The sequence below is a fragment of the Heptranchias perlo genome, chromosome 1 (assembly GCF_035084215.1).
Source record: "Heptranchias perlo isolate sHepPer1 chromosome 1, sHepPer1.hap1, whole genome shotgun sequence".
NCBI classification, from domain to species: domain Eukaryota; kingdom Metazoa; phylum Chordata; class Chondrichthyes; order Hexanchiformes; family Hexanchidae; genus Heptranchias; species Heptranchias perlo.
In genome coordinates this window covers 191,023,341-191,042,701 of record NC_090325.1, presented here as the reverse complement: position 1 = coordinate 191,042,701, position 19,361 = coordinate 191,023,341, and the positions used below count along the sequence as shown (strand labels likewise).

General features: G+C 41.9%; 1 protein-coding gene across 1 annotated transcript in view; it reads right to left on the bottom strand.

The window, feature by feature from the left end:
• The window catches only part of grid2 (glutamate receptor, ionotropic, delta 2), a 700,148-nt gene that overhangs the window by 135,580 nt on the left and 545,207 nt on the right, over window positions 1-19,361 (bottom strand). The window contains exon 14 of the mRNA XM_067984186.1: window positions 14,042-14,180. Coding sequence (XP_067840287.1) covers window positions 14,042-14,180 — 139 coding nt within the window. The remainder of the gene's footprint in view (window positions 1-14,041; window positions 14,181-19,361) is intronic.

Sequence of the window (19,361 nt, the reverse complement as noted above, 5' to 3'; positions counted from 1 at the left end):
TTACAACCAATAAATTATTTTTGTAGTGCATTTACTGTTATGTGGACAAACATGGCAGACAAGTCCCCCAAACAACAAAGAGATAAATGACCAAATAATCTGCTTTTGGTGGTGTTGTTTGAGGGAGGAATGTTGACCAGGATACGAGGAGAACTCCCCTGCTCTTCTTTTACATCCACCTGAACCGACGGACAGGACCCCAAGTTTCACATCTGATCTGAAAGACGGCACCTGACAGTGCAGCACTCCCTCAGTACTGCACTGAAGTGTCAGCCTAGATTATGTGCTCAAGTGTGGAGTGGGGCTCGAACCCACGGCCATCTGACACAGAGGTGAGAGTGCTACCACTGAGCCAAGCTGACACCAATGAATGCGTAAATAGCTACAAATAGCAGGCACCCCAACATAAGGAAAAGCACAAATTAGCTGCTATCGGAGATTCATATTTGTGAGACAAGTATGGGAAAGAGGCAGGAGACTCTCTGGAAATGAATGGGAGACCTTAAACGTGTAACAAATATGTACACCCAATTTCATTAGTGTGTTTGAAATGCTGGGAATGAATTTGACCGCTTGCCACCCATTGGTGGGCTTGGTTGAAAATCCCATCGGGCGGGCGGGCTTCAGACGGCCATGGGGCGGATGAATTGGAAAAAAAATGTTTAACCAGCAGCTGTCCATTTTTCTGCATTAACAGAATGGGTGGCAGGTGAAAATCCCCCCAACCCCACTGACACCCAAATATTCCTGTTGCCCAATTTGTCCGTTTTGTTGACTTGTGCCAACTACATTTGTGATTTTGACGATGTGTTGCTCACCTGTAGGGAGGCTTAAGTATTTTAAAGTGTTAAAACCAGTCATTAAACCTATGGACAGAGATGAGATGAACTGATGACAATGAATTGAACTGAATTCAACTGAAACGCGTACACTTAAACATGCAGAGAACTACCAGTGTGTAATTGTAACATAACTTATTCAGTAAATGAAACCTATAGAAAAAAAACTGTAAGAACAAGAATTTCATTTCAGGAAAATGATGAATGGCCTTTCAAAACTAATAATACTTCAGTTGAGCACACTTTATTCATATTCCTGAAATCCCATTAATAATTGTCTGTGAAAACGTTCCAATTTAATTTGTAAGTGGAATATAAAGTTCCATTCTTTTTGATATAATCTTTGGGCTGCCATTTGGTTGAGGTCTTTTTAAAAGCTGGAAGCCGAGAAATAATAAAAACAGTCAATAAAGGTCTTATGTGAGAATTAGGGGCCCCAAACTTCATTGAAGAACCTACAAGGGGAATTGTTAATGAGATCCAGATAAGGGTCGTGTGATATTTGCATTAAACTCTTTGTTCTCTGCTACAGTTAACCTCAGGGGGACATCATTACCTTTCAGGCAATCAGTGTTAGGGAAAAAATACTTGCACCTTTGTATTTTGGTTGTTTAAAGTTTGATGCGCTCCTTATTTTGTCAAAACAGTCAAGAACAGCTAATTCTCATGGCAAGTGGGGCCGATGCTGTACTGAGATATATAAGAGGGCATTTTCCTGCGTCTACGCTGCATCGCATGCGTGCAGTGAATGTCAGAAAATGGGAGTGGTTCAGAACACATGACTGCTGAGGAACCAATTTATTATCCTTCCATTAAGTTAAGTGAAAGGAAAATTGGACAGGTTCCTTTACAGGGTGCACTCTGACCCGCCAAATTTTCCGATAGTCACTGTACCCGTGCAATCCGATACACCTAGGGACAGACCTGGGACAATCTCCCCAATAGTAGCTGGCATTCCTTTGGTTCAGCCTGCAAGATAATTCCCAATGTCAGTTCTGGCCTACCTGCATGGTGCAATGTCACTTCAAGCCTAACTACAGCTTGGACAAGTAGGGAGTGACTTCCACAAAAAAAAAAGCAACCAATAATAACAAACCCGAAAAAAAACATATATAGTAACAGGAATTACTATAGGGTAAGTTTTATGAAGCTCTGTTCTTGGCTTGGACAATTCCTTCAATACGGGTATGGATTGGAGATTAGAGCCAATTCGCAGCATTCCCCATTGCCCAGTGATCAAAATTTACCCATATATTCCTGTATATTATAGGGTAAATCACAGCAGGATGTGGGCAATGCTGGCAAAGCTGCATTTCTAGCCAATCCTAGATGCCCTGAGAAGGTGACGATGATGGGCCTTCTTCATGAGTAACAAATGAGTGTCTTGTTAGGCCACTTCAGAGGGCATTAGGAATCAACCATATAGTGTGGCTATAGTCACATGTTAACGAAGTAGGTGCATTGTAGATGGAATCCTGATATCCACTTGATTTCCCAACCACCTCTCCACTGCTTTCTCTGTGACAATAATGAAACAGACCCTATAACGAGTAATATACGAGAGGGCTTTAGATCTCTCTTCCTTGACCTTTTTAGCTATTTCTGCATGGCTACACAAACTGCTGTCTGCAAGGAAATATTTAATAACTGCAAGTTCTGCTTAGTATATATTTGTTCCATACACAGATGATTCTTTCATTCATTTCTTCGGATTGAAGATCACAGAAAGAGCAAATTATAAGTGAATTTTGTTTTCCTTCACTGTGCTGTTTGTAGTGACAGAGACGTTTAGATTCTCTGAAAGGGGTCTCTCACTGCCTGTTAAAGTCTGCTGTAGCTATTACCAAGTTAATGTTCTGTGCTCTATTGGTTTCTTCATTTTAAGATGTGGTTGATGAGCAATTTTCGAGGATCAATTAGTAACTGCCAAAATGTGCATTCCTGGAGAAGATCAATTCTCAATGCAAGTGTGCATTTTTGTCAAATTGAACTTAGCTCAGATCAAAATCCACCCCCTCTCTCTCTGTATGCATGTATACGAGACACATTTATCTACAATATATTAGAAGTCTTGTGCATAGCGTGTACTTCCTGTAATCGTCATGCTTTTTCCCTTCCACACTTTCGCTGTCACATTTCAGATGTCACCCTTTAATGTACCTACTGACTCATTGTGAGGAATGCCACAGGGGATCTGTTAGTGATTGAGTGTGTGTGTGTGTGTGTGTGTGTGTGTGTGTGTGAGAGAGAGAGACACACACACAGACAGACAGGCAGATAGAGGAGATTGCTTGCTCTCTGTTGGTAGCATACATTCAGAAAATCAGCCCTTTATAATGACAAACTGAATTTTGGTTCATTTCAGTGGCCTGGCACATTCCCGTTCAAGATATAGGGGGTCATTTTCACCTTCACTGAATTTAACAGGATGAAAATCGGGTGAGGTTCAATTTCTACCCCATCATTTCCCTGATAATAATGGGAGGCTATTAAAAAAAATCTTTTCATATTTTGCCAATGCTTTTCCCTTCCTCAGAGTTCAAAATGGATTGAGCCATTGGAATTTGGAAGGGAGTGGAGTTGAACCCCAATCTAAACTTTGCAAAGTTCAACGAACATTAACATATTATCCGAGGCATTCGGCAGTCGTGGGAAAACTGAAATGAAATTGTTGCTGCACTTAATCCCAGCCTATAACAGCAGTGTGAAATGCCTTGAAGAAATTACATTTCAACAACAAGGCAATCATGGAATCATGGCAAACAACACTCCCTTATGCCATCTACCTACAAGTGAATTATGGACTAGCCATCAAGAACATCTGGAGAGCAGATGAGACAAATAACATTGATAATGACTAGGCATTAGAAACACTACTGAATGGTTGAGACATGTACTAGTCAAGTTCATGAATTACCAATGATCTTCACTAAGATGCTTTTACAGGAAATATCATTCCCAAGCTACATTTTAAATCATGCCCAATGAATGCATGACACATCACACAGAACACTGAAAGGAAATTACTTGGTAATAGGATAGCAACAGTGGAATTGCAGGTCAGAAAACTCACTAAACAACGAGAACGTTTGGAAGCAAAGATCAGAGAAACATGCAGACCAAACAGATTACAGGAAGATTGTCATAGAAATAGCAGTGACTCGTATCCTGTCCAAATGAAAAGTAATTTCCACTGAAGAAGCAACATTCAAGAAATTAGTCTCAATTCCCAATGCGTAGAGGAAAATGCTGGACGTGTGAAAAGAATCAAGATATTTCAAGACTAAGATCGGGCAGGGAGGTGCACGCAAACAAACTTCAACCTAAAGCTGCATTTCGACCCGTACCTCCAATGGCACTCTAGCCTCGGAGTCAGAAATTTGTGAGTTCAGGCCCCGCTCTGCTGACATTTCAGAAGAGTACTGAGTGAGTGTGGCACTATCGGAGGTGTCATCATTGGATGAGACAGTAAACTGAGGACCCATCAACTCTCTCAGGTAGACTGCTAGGACCATTCAAGAATGCAACTTTTCAGTGCCCATGGTAGAATTCAAACTAGACATCCTGAAGCACTGTTTGGCTTCAGTGGGCTTGGGACTCAGGTGGGGAACTGACCTTGGTGCACCTGAAACCGTTTTGCCGCTACATGATAATGGTGATATAACTGCACTCAACAGGCCCTGAATAATTAGATTAATTAATAATTTAAATAGTGGAAAACCTGTGCACCCGCTGCATGGGCACAGAGAACTGTGTACTTGTCATGCAGCCCGCCCAATTTACTGCCCAGTAATCTTCACGGATGGAAAATCGAGCATAGGATCATAAGAACAAGAGTAGGCCATTCAGCCCCTCGAGCCTGTTCCACCATTCAATTAGATCTTGGCTGATTTATACCTCAGCTCCATTTACCCGCATTTGCTCCATGTCCCTTGACACCCTTACCCAACAAAAATCTACGATCTCATCCTTGAAAATCTCAATTGGCCCAGAAACCACGGCCTTTTGGGGGAGAGAATTCCAGATTTCCATTACCCTTTGTGTGGAAAAGTGCTTCTGGATTTCACCCCTGAATGGCCTAGCTCTAATTTTAAGATTATGCCCCCATGTTCTGGTTTCCTGACCAGTGGTTGCATAATCTTCGGTCGCACATAAGTTGCATTCATGCTCTGTGTTGAGAATCCAAACACCCCTTTAAACTTTGTGTTTACTTTCATTGTGCATGTTTAGGTTACCTGCAACAAAGCTACTCTGGCATTCTGTTACTCTAAAATTAGTGTTTTCCTCCTGTGAGTTGAAAACCGTAAAAACAAAATGGCCAGCCAAAAGAACCTGGAATTTGTGGAATTGCTGGCTGTCCAAGAGTTAAAAACACAACTTTGAGGGTAGATCGTGTGGTTTTTTGCAGTGTAAGTGAAGCAAAGTTGCCCGCAGAGAAAATCAACCTGTGTAATACATAACGGCAGCATTGAGAATGCTCGCAGACATTTTATGCCCATTTTTTTAAAGGGTATTTTTTTCCATCAAAACATCACACTGAGAAGTCACTGGAATCGATGATGGTGTCAACGCCGAGTGCGTTTATTTGTGGCAAACGACCTCCATGTCTGTGCGGAGTCTGTGAGGACTGCACAGGTTATAATTATCAGGAAAGACTGAACAAGCAGGGGCTCTTTTCTCTAGAAAAAAGAAGGCTGAGAAATGACCTAATAGAGGACTTTAAAATTATGAAGGGCTTTGATAGGGTAGATGTGGAGAGGATGTTTCCACTTGTGGGGGAATCCAAAACTAGGGGCCATAAATACAAGATAGTCACCAATCAATCCAATAGGGAATTAAGGAGAAACTTCTTTACCTGGAGAGTGGTTAGAATGTGGAACTTGCTATCACAAGGAGTAGTTGAAGCAAATAGCATATATTCATTGAAGGGGATGCTGGATAAACACATGAGGGAGAAAGGAATAGAAGGATATACAGATAGGGTAAGATGAAGATGGGTGGGACGAGGCTCGTGTGGAGCATAAACCAGTTGGGGCGAGTGGCCTGTTTCTATGCTGTAAATTCGATGTAATTCTACGTAAGCTCCTCGTTGCTGTGTCTGTGTAGCGATAAATTAAAGGGGACCAATAAAAGAATTGGCTTATAGGGTAGGGGGTCGGGGGAACCCTAAATGTCAATTATTTTGAAACACCAAAGCGGTTTCCTGAAGGGAATGTTATTCTGAAATAACACCAGTTGAGGGGGAGTATTTGACTCATGGATCCTTTTTATTTAGAGCCTGAAATGGGAGCTAAACTGCAACATGCTAAACAAAAACTACTGAGGCTGTGCAGATCCTGATGGAATAGTGATGATGTTTAGTGATGGCATTATCAAAACACCTCGTTTACTGTCTTCTATTTTCGTACTTGCAAGCAAGAAATAAGACAGCACAGGGACTTGAGCCAGTAATGTATAACAAGGCCGTGTTCTCAGATTGTTGGTTTCTTTGCAATTCTGGTTAATGCAGAAACATGAGAATGATATAAATACTACCAAGTAGGATTATTTTAACAAATGTAATAGACAAATTAATAGAACAATAGAATGTTTACTGACCAAATTTCTGAGTTTGCTCCATTTTCATTTACACATACATAATTACATATAATTGCCTTAGCATAGGAACATAGGATCAGGAGTAGGCCTTTCAGGCCCACGAGCCTGCTCCACTATTTAATTAATTCATGGCTGATTTGTACCTCAACTCCATTTACCTGACTTAAGGTGAGAGGGGAGAGATACAAAAGGGTCCAGAGGGCCAATTTTTTCACTCAAAGGGTGGTGAGTGTCTGGAACAAGCTGCCAGAGGCAGTAGTAGAGGCGGGTACAATTTTGTCTTTTAAAAAGCATTTGGACAGTTACATGGGTAAGATGGGTATAGAGGGATATGGGCCAAGTGCAGGCAATTGGGACTAGCTTAGTGGTATAAACTGGGCGACATGGACATGTTGGGCCGAAGGGCCTGTTTCCATGTTGTAACTTCTATGATTCTATGATTCTATGACTTTGATCCACATCCCTCGATACCCATACCTCATAAAAATCTATCGATCTCAGTTTTGAAATTTTCAATTGACCCCCAACCTCAATAACCTTTTGGGGGGAGAGAGTTCCAGATTTCCACTACCCTTTGAGTGAAAAAGTGCTTCCTAATTTCACTCCTGAATGGCCTCGTTCTAATTTTAAAATTGTGCCCCCTTGTTCTGGATCCTTCCACCAGAGGAAATATCTACTTTATTTAATCCTATTGTCATTTTAAACACCTCATTTAGATCATCCCTCAACCTTCTAATCTCAAGGGAATACAAACCACGTTTATGCAACCTCTCCTCGTAATTTAACCCTTTACGCCCCAGTATCATTTTGGTAAATCTGTTACGTCCCCCTTCAAAGGCCGATATATCCTTCCTGAGGTGTGATGCCCAAAACTGAACGCAATGAAGCATAAAGATTTCACTCGGTGAAGTGGAATGAAGAGCAGTAATCTTTTGATGTATTCATCAGTCTTGTGTATAGATCAGTCTTGATACCCATCACAGGCCTTTTGCACCCACCACATGCACCAAGGATCTAACTCTGATAAGGTTCTTGAGTATCACATACTGTCACATTGTGAATTTGTTTGAACTCACATGGGGTCTAGTCTCATGCTTCAATGGCAATAGGTGTAGCTGGTTTCCCTTTGGTCTAATAAATATAAAATGCACAAATTTAGATACCCACATATACTTCCTGTGATAATCTATTGGGTGCAGCAATGTATCACTTGTCTGAGTGTGTGCTCCTTTGAAATTCTTACAATTTGCTAACTTTCAAGTTGGGACTACATTCAATTTTTCTACTACAAAGAGCATCAAGGACTGATTGTTTGCTACACTTCTCTGTCCTGTCCAGAAGTTGGATCGGCTTTCTAGATTCTTCAAAAGGCCACCATTTTACGTTACGCAGAATTACATAGAATTTATAGCACAGAAACAGGCCATTCGGCCCAGCTGGTCTCTGCTGGCGTATATGCTCAAATATATTTCAAAGGAGCCTCTTCCCACCTTAGTTCATAAAACCCTACCAGCATATCCTTCTATTCCTTTCTCCCTCATGTACTTATCTAGCTTCCCCTTAAATGCATCTATGCTATTCGCCTCAATTACTCCATGTAGTAGTAAGTTCCACATTCTAACCACTCTTTGGGTAAAGAGGTTTAAAAGTCTTTTCTTTCAGAATACTCTATTCCTGTTGGTTTTCACAGATGCAGCTGAGAAATAAATGAGTGAAATGCCGTTAGCAAGTTCCACTGAGTTTTTGATTGTCTGTACCAACAGCTACCTCATAACTGATTTTTTTAAAAAAAACAGTCTGTGATAGAAAATATTGAATTTTCATTTTGTATTGAACATATTTTTATTACATATTGTAAGAAAAATCAATTCTGAAGAAAGTTTGGTGCCATCACTTCATTTCTCATCAATCGAGTTGGAGCACACAAATTTTAACTTGTATCCTGCAATTAGTAGTAAATGGGAATCAAAAATGCTGCGCGCAAGCAAGAAAGAAAAAACTTTCATTTATATTGCATCTTCCTTGACCTCAGGGCATCACAAAGTGATCCACAGCCAAAGGAGTACTTTTGAAGTGCAGTCACTGTTGAGTTGCAGGTAAATGTGACAGCCAATGTTCCTCATTGCAAAGTCTCACAAACAGCACTGAGGTCAATGATCACTTTGTCTTGTTTTTGAAGGTGTTAGTTGAGGAAGGAATGTTGTTGGCCCGGACACCAGGAGAACTCCCCTGCTCTTCTTCCAATATTGCTATGGGATCTTTTATGTCCACCTGAGAGGGCAGACGGGGCCTCGGTTTAACGTTTCATCCGAAAGATGACAATGGATGGCTCGGCTGCACTAACCCACTCTTTAAACTTTGCGAGTTCAATTCATTAAAAGGAACGTAGAGGGATATACAGGATAAACAGAAACAGTGACAAGCAGGCTGGTGGCAGCCATATTTTGCACGCTACTGTCTTGCTTTTGTTTCATCGTGGGTGAAGCCTTCCCAATGTAACTGCAGTGGTTTCCCAAACAAAAGGATATGGATGAAAGCATCGGCAAGTACCTAACACGGACCTTTTGATGGATTTTGCACATCAGCAAGGGACTGGAAGCACTAATTTGCTACCTGAAAAAAATCTCCTACAGTTGAAAGAAATTTAACCCCAGGACATGGCCTGGCATCAAAATTCTGTTAAGACTATTGAATCAGAACTGGAAAACGGTCCTTAAGCCCACAAGCACAAAACAGATGTGGTAATTTTTTTTTAGAAAACATTTTCTATTTCCCAATCACAGAAATACAGCAAAATGTCTGGGTGGGTGGGGGGTGGAGAGAATGAACAACATAGACTATGTGGACTAATTTTTTTTAATATATTTGTTCATGGGATGTGGGCATCGCTGGTGAGGCCGGCATTTATTGCCCATCCCTAATTGCCCTTGAGAAGGTGGTGGTGAGCTGCCTTCTTGAACCGCTGCAGTCCGTGTGGTGACAGTTCTCCCACAGTGCTGTTAGGAAGGGAGTTCCAGGACTTTGACCCAGCGACGATGAAGGAACAGCGATATATTTCCAAGTCGGGATGGTGTGTGACTTGGAGGGGAATGTGCAGGTGGTGTTGTTCCCATGTGCCTGCTGCTCTTGTCCTTCTAGGTGGTAGAGGTCGCGGGTTTGGGAGGTGCTGTCGAAGAAGCCTTGGCGAGTTGCTGCAGTGCATCCTGTGGATGGTGCACACTGCAGCCACTGTGCGCCGGTGGTGAAGGGAGTGAATGTTTAGGGTGGTGGATGGGGTGCCAATCTAGCAGGCTGCTTTATCTTGGATGGTGTCAAGCTTCTTGAGTGTTGTTGGAGCTGCACTTATCCAAGCAAGTGGAGAGTATTCCATCACACTCCTGACTTGTGCCTTGTAGATGGTGGAAAGGCTTTGGGGAGTCAGGAGGTGAGTCACTGATTTAGGGAATGAAAAGAAAGTCATATGTTTAAGGAATGCAAATCTCTTTCCTTTTAAAGAAAAATATTCAATTTTTTGCACATATTTGAGGACAGCTTTGTACATGGTTTATGAGGGTGGAATATTAGCCGCACTGTGCTTGGTAACTTTGATTGCATTAGTGTACAGACTCAGGGAGCATTTTGCATTTAAGGATCAAGACAATTTATTTGGTTATAGTCTTGGTCCCACCAACATGGATTGGTTGGCACTGTCCTGGGTCTAGTCCTCTCCCATGCTGATCTACGTCCTTCTCCTGGGAGATGGTTTATTTGCCCCGGGGTTGGGGGGGGGGGCGAGTCAGTCAGCCTTTAGCTGCGGGGAAGGGGGAGGAACACCGGCAACAATCACCTCAATGGTCTTAGTGGTTTATTCCATCACTCCTAGCTTCTGGCAGACTCTTACCCCACTGAGGGGAGCTCTGCTGCCAGTCATCCGTCCTAACAGCTGGGTTATCTGAAATTTTGGAAACCGTCTGACAAATCAGTCAGGTTGGCATCAATATGCTAATGTTTTAATTGCAACCTTGTCCACATGCTTGCCGCCTTCTGCAAATTGTCAAGTGAGTCAGAAGGGTTTTGCAGCAAGATGACAATTGGATTGGTGCCCAACACATGTTGGATGGACAATGCTGATGCTCCAGGGGTAGTCCTCGGAGCTGCGGACAATTTTTTGCGTGCTTTCAGGTTTCGGAATAATTGGCAGCTTTATTTCATTCTGACAGATACATTTTGAATTTCCAAAATTGGATAGATCCTCAGTTTAATATAATAACAAGGGTATCTGTCCTGAGAAAATGCTGCAAGATATTGGGGGTAATGCTTAATTTCCAGTGGGAACAGAAACTGGCGGTGGTCGTTTGGCTGCCTGTTATACACCCTGCCTGATTTTCCTTTTCACTGAGGGCGGGGTGTACCACGGGCGGCCAATCTGTTACTGCTGGTTTTCTGCCCCCGCTGAAGTTGAAAATGGCCCCCATTGTGGGTACAAAGTCACACTCCAGCTCATAGGGATCAAGGGCCCGCTTACAGGAGTAGATTTTAGAGCACAGCAGGAGAGAAATAGCGGGGCAAAGCTTAAAAACATAACACTTACATCCAGCGTCCCACAAAAGGAGGCGAAGATCATGACTCGCCTCACGATGTGCTCAGATCTATCCCCATCTTTTCTGGATCCACTGACTGAAGACTGGGACACCCCAGCCTGGCACAACTCTCAGGATCAGTCACAGGAAGGTGTATTGCCCTAATGTTGTGGAGTACAGTTTCCCTCCCCCTCCCCCAACCAAGAATTAAGGTGAGGTAACTCTGGATGCAAATCTCTCAAGGGGATAAGTGTACCCAACTAATTCTTCAATAGGATTTCTCAGTTTAGGCAGGGTGACACATGTTAAAATGTTTAAAAAGAGACTGCTTCAAAGCTCAGGGCATAGTTCTTTTTTAACGTGATTTTAGTAAAGGTAAAGAGGTTTTTGTTAAATCGGTGGTCGCACTCTCACCTCTGAGCCAGAAGGTTGTGGGTTCAAGCCCCATTCCAGAGACTTGAGCACCATAATCTAGGCTGACGCTGCAGTGCAGTACTGAGGGGGTGCTGCACTGTTGGAGGTGCCGTCTTTCAGATGAGACATTAAACCGAGGTCCTGTCTGCCCTCTCAGGCGGACGTAAAAGATCTCATGGCACCATTCGAAGAAGAGCAGGGGGGTTCTCCCCGGGGGTTCCTGGCCAACATTTATCCCTCAATCAACACCTAAAACAGATGATTTGGTCATTTGTTCCATTGATGTTTGTGGGACCTTACTGTGCGCAAATTGGCTGCCGCGTTTCCTACATTACAACAGTGGCTACACTTCAAAAGTACTTCATTGGCTGTAAAGCACTTTGGGATGTCCTGAGGTTATGAAAGGTGCTCTATAAATGCAAGTTTTTCTTTTTAGTTCTCCAGTAACTTACTAGGCATTGCCACCTCTGGAAGACTGGTTTCATTGGAAGCAGGCAGTGATCAACTTGTGCAGATTCTCGTCCTCCAACTTTCAGGAAACTGGTCACTTCCTGCAATGATCTCCTGTTGCTTTGCTCAAAACTCATTTGACTTTAAAAGCGAAAGGAACTGCTTAATCTGGACTGGCCTGCAGTTCCAAATTTATTGTGCTGTCTCGAAATAAGTAACTCCAACAATTCAGAATGCCAATTTAATTCATTTGTGCGATGATCCTTTGTATAAGGTCCAACCTTCCAAGTTTGTGATGCCAGTGAGGAGCCTCGCCCACTGGCAGTAAATGTCGGGGCATCGTGGGTGCGCTGGATGAAGAATCGAGGGCAGCGCCCCAGCGAATTCCTGAAAGGTGTGGATGATGGGCAAGTTTCTTTACCAGCCACAAAAACCTGGAGAGTCGTCCCTTATAATGTGATTACTGTAAACATTTATCACAAGATGTACGTCTGAATACCTGCTCACAGCTCGTTACAAAATAAATCAGGCAAAAATATATTTGTTTCCAAGGACGACAAAAATGCGAAACTTGTCCATCCACAGAATTCCCATCCATTGGGCAGAATGTTTAGGAACACAGTTAGGAACAATTCAGCCCCTCGTGTCTGTTCCATTCAATCAGATCATGGCTGATCTGTAACTCGACTTCATCTATCCACCTAAAAAAGAATTCCTCCTTCAGCGACGATATCGAAAGTCCCCAGTGGGCTTTAAGTACCAAATGACCCTTTTAGCAACAAAATTCTGCTCTGTCATCTTCTAAAAGGAGAAGGTTTCGGGAATGAGATACTTTAGGTAAAATCCCTCACCCGCAACATTTTAAATGTGTGTGTGCATGTATAGACAGACACCCAAAGACAAAAGGCACCTGTGTAACATTAACCAGAAAAGCCTCTTGGTCTGTCTGTCTGTCTGTCTGTCTCTGGTCAGACAGAGCAGCCCGATGGGCATATGAACACATATAGCCGGTAACAAAGGAAGTCAAGGCCATTGAGCTTGGGTTTAGCTTGAATCTTTCGGTTGTAGTTTATGCTTACAATCATCGCAGAGTTGTGTTTTTGTTGTTATTTGTGGAGTGCAGAACAACAAGAAATTGTCACATTTTACCATGAGGATTGTTATTCTGTTCACCCACAGGAACAGGAGTAGGCCATTCAGCCCCTCGAGCCTATTCCACCATTCTAATATATCATGGCTGATCTGTACCTCAAATCCATTTACCCGCCTTTGTTTCATATCCTTTGATACCCTTACTCAACAAAAATCTAAATCAGTCTTGAAAATTTCAACTGACCTATAATCCTCTTGGGGGAGAAAATTCCAGATTTCCACTATCCTTTGTGTGAAAAGTGCTTCTTGATTTCGCTCCTGGACGGCCTAGCTATAATTTTAAGATTATGTCCCTTCGTTCTTGATTCCCCCAGCAGAGGAAATAGTTTTGCCGTATCTATCCTATCGAATCCCTTTACCATTTTAAACACCTCGATCAATCACCCCTTAATCTTCTACACTCACCGGAATACAAGCTAAGTTTATGCAACCTGTCCTCATAACCCTGTATGCCCGACGGTGAGGGAAGTTAAATTCTACTCCCAGTTGGTTTACATGTAAGTCTTGGCCCTTGAGCTCGATTTCTAATGACTAAAACTGTAATTAATTTCATCCTGTAACATATTACACAGTAGCTGACCGTAAAGATAGCCAAATGTGTAATTTCAGTAAAACAAGTATCCGTTTAACAGGGAGTAACAAATACAATTATTCAGTTCACAGTATGTGTGTAGACAGCAGTTATTTCTATAATTCCAACTAGTTCATTGAACTGAAATATTGGGGTAGATTTCGACTTTGTGCGATAGTGTAAAACGGATGATTGCTATTGCTCAAAGTCAAATCCACCCCATTCACCCTTCCCCATTCAGTTAGGTGGTGTTGACTGTACATTGAAGATATAAATGGTAAGATAATGTACTGATTTCACTCCATTGCGATATCCTGTCATTTTATCAAATTGGATTTTGTTCCTGCACAAAATAAATCATAAAGTCACAATTCCAGTTGCAGTGCGAATCCACTCATGGTATTTTATCTTAGTATTAAATAGCTGTATTTCGATGGTATCTGATAATATGTACTTACTGAATGGAGTTTTCAATGCGGTTGATGGTGAGGAAAGCTGCCAGGTTTGCTGTGTAGGAGGATATGACGATCAGAGCAAAGAGCCACCAAACTCCCATCATCATTCGAGTAGCTAAAGTGGTGTAGGGAACCTCTCCACCTGTAACAAGGGGAAAAACAACAATGATATTTTTCTATTAAAGAAGCCAAGAAAGCAAGTTGAGCTTATATATCCTCTTTGAAAGAGATGAGCAAAAAAGATTTTTTTAAATTCACTTTCTCTCTTAGAAAGTAGAGTAGGGAATTGTCGGAGTAGAAATTGGACCTCGTTGCACCTGTTTTACGGACGTAAAATGGGCACAGTGGGGACCAACATCCTATACTCCAAGGATGCCTGAAAAACGTCCTGGGTCGGTCCATTTTTTTTAGATGCGCCTTGTGGCCACCTAAAAAGGTCCCTTACATTGTAATAAACTGGATAGCCAGGTGGTGAAGGATAGAATACGAGAGCCTGGTCCTGAATTGCTTCCAAACAATTCACAGAACTCCACATTACCCCGCACACCACACCCTAGATAAGCTCCCTTATAACTGGATACAAGAGAGTTCCCAATTGATACGCACCACCTGAATACAATTAACACGAATTGATATAAATCACACGAATACTATTAACAACATACGCAAATGAGGCACCTGTTTTAGGTCCCCTCACAGAAATCGGTAGCGATGATTCTTCAGCTGTCGCCAATTAAAGATAAGATTTCCCTTCCTGCACAGCCAGGAGAAGCAGGATTGCTCCTCTCAGCTCCACAGAGTTCCTGACGGAAGCTGCCAGCCGTGATCGGCCCCAATCCAGCTGGCCTTCCCCCCCCCACCCCGCTCCCCGGTACCTACCTGAGACCGCTGCCAGTAAGGTAGGCGGCCTGAAATTAGTTGCTGCAAAAAGGATGGGCTGCCTGTGGAGGTGCGACAGGCACCAGCAGCTCACCCACGTTATTTACGTGAAACCCGAGGCCTAATTTCGGGCCAGCCTCGGGCCTTCAGGTTGGGTGCGCACTGACCGTGCTTCGCCCATTCATTCTGGGCCTGGAAACGGGCCCAGATGAATTTCTAGCCTCTTTGTGTTTGTTTGATTTTTAACGTTTGGAATTTTTGCAATCTGTGTGTACGATTTGGTCAAACTCTGAATTAAAGGCGAGTGAAAATAATTGTTAGTTGGGTGGTGTCTGACGCAAAATTCTGACGCTCTTCACAGTCTCTTTTTGGTAGAGGGAGAGGGCCAGGCTACTAAATTCGCTGAAGCTCTGAGCACTGGAGATGCTGAGATACTTCGGAACCTCAGTGGAGGGGTCACAGTTGTTATGAATCGGATAGCCAGGTGGTGAAGGATTGAATACCAGAGCCCAGTCTTCAGTTGCTTCCAAGCCTTTATTCACACAGCTCAACATTACTCACCCTCCTATAAATGGATACAAGAGAGTCCCCAATTGATACCCACCACCTGAATACAATTAACACTGATTGATATAAATCATATGGGTACAATTAACAACAGGTGGGTCACTAGAACTTCAACACTGTTACTTGATCTTCCCCTTTCTATGTTCAGTGCTATCACCAAATAGAAACAAGGTCTTTCTGCGCTACTGGCCATGACTTTGGGTCTCTGCACCAATGATTACAACATGGAGTTCTGATTCCAGTGGAACCGATTGCTTGAAAAGTAACATGGAGTTGGAGCAAAATACTTCTGATTAATTTGATTTGTCGGTTTTCTGATACTTTCTGGTATTTCCTATCAGTCAAGTGAATGGAAATTGGTTTTAGATTGGTTCACATTCAATCATTTGATTAGTTCACATTTCACCAATCAGATTGTCGAGCGAATCAGCGCATGGTTAACTTAATAGATAGTGGTTATTTGAGCCAATCACAATTTTATGCCCTACAGGCATGATGTTGTTGAGGTCTGACAACTATGGGATGAGGAGCCTCTGTCACTGAGCACGTGCGCTACAAGTAAGACTTTTAATTATATACAATATAATTGAGAACATCAGCCACTTTTATCTCAAGGATAATTTGAAGTAAGGCCTTGTGACAGGAATGCAAAACAGGCAAACTAAGAGGTGAAGTAATTAAAACCTAATCAACCGTCTCAGACCATTATACAAATTTTACAATCTAGTATAACATTAAAGTATGACATTCTCAGGTATTCCAGCAAATGACGCTGCTCATATTTTTTATATGCCTCTTGGCCACCATATGTCTGATAGATTTTACAACCACTTTTACATTTAAAGGTGTATGAAGGCATCAAAACAAGTTCACACCCAGTCCTGAATAACTTATAGACAGATGAGAATTTAAATTGTACCAATGGGTCGGGATTTGCTGGGGTTGGGCATCTCACGGTCTGCCCTGTTAGTCAGGCTTTCTCCTGCACCATTCAGCTCAAAATTCTTTTGCTCACAGAGTTGCTGGAGGTGCAAGCTGATAACAGGGCACCTGGGACTTTGGTGAACAATGGGACAAACAGTATGATTTAAGGATTGAGAAATAAACAGAGGAAGGTACCTGAGAAGGAGGGTTCATTAGAGTGGGTGAATTCAATGTCAAATCAGGTACAGAAAGAGAAATAAAAAGAGTGGAAGATTGGATTAACAGAGAGAGAAAGAGACAGAAATGAAAGGTAAAAAATTTAAAAAAAAATTAATTTGACACTTTTAAAATCTCCAATAACAATTCTCGATTTGAAGGAATGAGACTCCATACTTTTAATTGTTTACTTTCTGGGCCAGAGAGGTTGATTGGCAGTCATTAACAATTATCGTGTCGTTAAAAGGGTTCTTGTACTAGTAATTACTAGACTTAACTTTCTGTGGTGAGTTTAATGGGCAATTAATGTACAAATGCAGCAACTTCATGAAAATCACTGGGAGGTTAAGCACGAGATGCTGTTTTCACAAAGCGAACGGCGCAAATTGTCCAACAACTTGTGGCGACTCGCAATTCGCAGGGTGTCTCTTCCTCGCCACAAGTTGCTGGCCGATTTTTACTTTAATAACAGCGTGCGTCGTTCACACGCCATTATTTTTTCAGCAAATTCCAGCCCAATGTCACTATTTGGTTTAGGAATCGTAGAACATGTGAACATTTAGCATGTCACCAATTGACCAAAGTGTGCATAACCTTATACAATATTACAATGATTGAGTAATATTGAATCAATAGCAATCAATGAGTCGAATCAACAAATGGCAAAGTACTAACCTAATTGAAGGAGTTCATGTGAAATGATGAAAGCAAACTACAAAGAGCTTCTGTTCGTTATTGAAACTTTGAGATTGCATTGTTACCTTAACTGGGAAGCATCTGGTAATATGTATTATTTGCCAAGTACTAAACTTTCTTTATATTTTTCTTATCATTACTGTGCCAGGGGTTGATTTCCATTTTGAGGTTCCGCGTGACATAGAAAGGACCTAAAGAACTATGGGATTGTGACATTTGATTTGAATGTGAGGTAAGACTTCAACAAATGCCAGATTTTACGGTGGATTCTGGATAAAATTCATTACCTTCAATATACATTATCTGATGTGTCTGCAGTTCTTTCAATTGTATCAGTACAGGTTTCAGAATTCTGTCCACAAATTAACAACCCATTGGTGAAATGAAGATAATGAATTAAAAAGGTGTGGAATTTTCTGGTGACGCACCACGCCTAAAGAACAAGAGACTTCAGGCTATCTCGCTATTTGATATCCAAAAGTCATACTTTCATGCCGAGGAACGCTTAAGTATTTAATATTAGGGACATAGTACAAGCGATTTCCACCAATTTGGACATCAAAGCTGCGGTAGTCTGGAAACTTTCGAGTTGAGGAAAATAATACTGTGCAAGTCTTTTTCACATTCAGTGAGAGATGTGTGCTGCCCAAATAGTTCAGCAGAATTAAAAATGTAAGTCGTGTAAGATTGAACCCAGTGTTCAGTTTGTAAGAAGTACAGATTTTCAAAGAACCTAACCTTTGGAAAAAAGTGTCAACCACCCATGCTGATCTCTGGAGATAGGTGTTCAGTAAATCAATCAACTGAGAATGCCAGGAGAAAATAAATGTTTCTAAGTAGACAAAAGCCCAAACTTTATCCTTTCCAATGAGCCTTCACTATGGGCTAATAAAATCTGGCACTGGGCTAAGAGGTGGAATCTGAATTCACCCCAGAAAATGATACAACTTAAATTCTGTGAGCGGTCCTAGTAAAAATTGGGGAGCAGGTTGGAATCAGCCTGCAGGGCTGGGGAATTGGACGCCCCCATCTCTGTTAACTAATTATCAGGGAGTGGTGAGAATGTGGAACTTGCTACCACATGGAGTGGCTGAGGCAATTAGCATAGATGCATTTAAGGGGAAGCTAGATAAGTACATGAGGGAGAAAGAAATAGAAGGATATGGTGATAGGGTGAGATGAAGTGAGGTGGGAGGAGACTCGTGTGGAGCATAAACACCGGCATGGACCAGTTGGGCTGAATGACCTGTTTCTGTGCTGTAAATCCTATGTAAAAGTCCATTTTGCTGATTTGTCCCATTCACTTACCGTCTCGATATCTGGATTAATGCTTTTGACTGTCATCTCTGTCTTATTTCTCCCCTCCTAACTCAAGCATCTTTGCTACCTCAATTCTAAGTCCTTTTCAATCACTGCAAGCGACCTGGCCATCCTATCATCTAACCCCGTGTCTAGACGTATATCCCATTCGCTGCTGCTGTGTCACAACCAAATCAAGTTGTTTTTGAATGAATCTACAGTTTTACCTCCGATAGCAGTTAATTGCATTCATCAGTAACCTTGTGTGAGGATATAGTTCACCAGGAGCTGACTTTTTCCACACACTGATATTGTCTTTTTGATCTATGCTTCAGGAGTTGTTTGAACCAATTATTACCTTTCATTTGAACCACACCATTCATTATTGTAAACATATACATCCCCTTCCTCTATAGCCCATCTCCGAAGGAGGTCAATTTGAGCTCCTTTCATTTATTTCCACAGAGTGAGGGAGCAAAATAATCTGCTTGGTTCCGTTTTTTTTTTGTCTCTTTGTATTTATACAGCAACTTATCACCACTCAGAAACAGAAATGGTTCACAAAGTATAAATTAAATTGAGCAGCCATTTTGTGCTCAGCACAGTCCAACAAACAGCAATGAGAGTTAAACCTGTTTTTGGTGGTGTTGATGGAGGGAGGAATATTGACAGAGCACTAAGAGAACTCCCTGCTCTCCTTTGATTCGTGTCATAGGATCTTTAAGGGAAGACGTGCCTACCC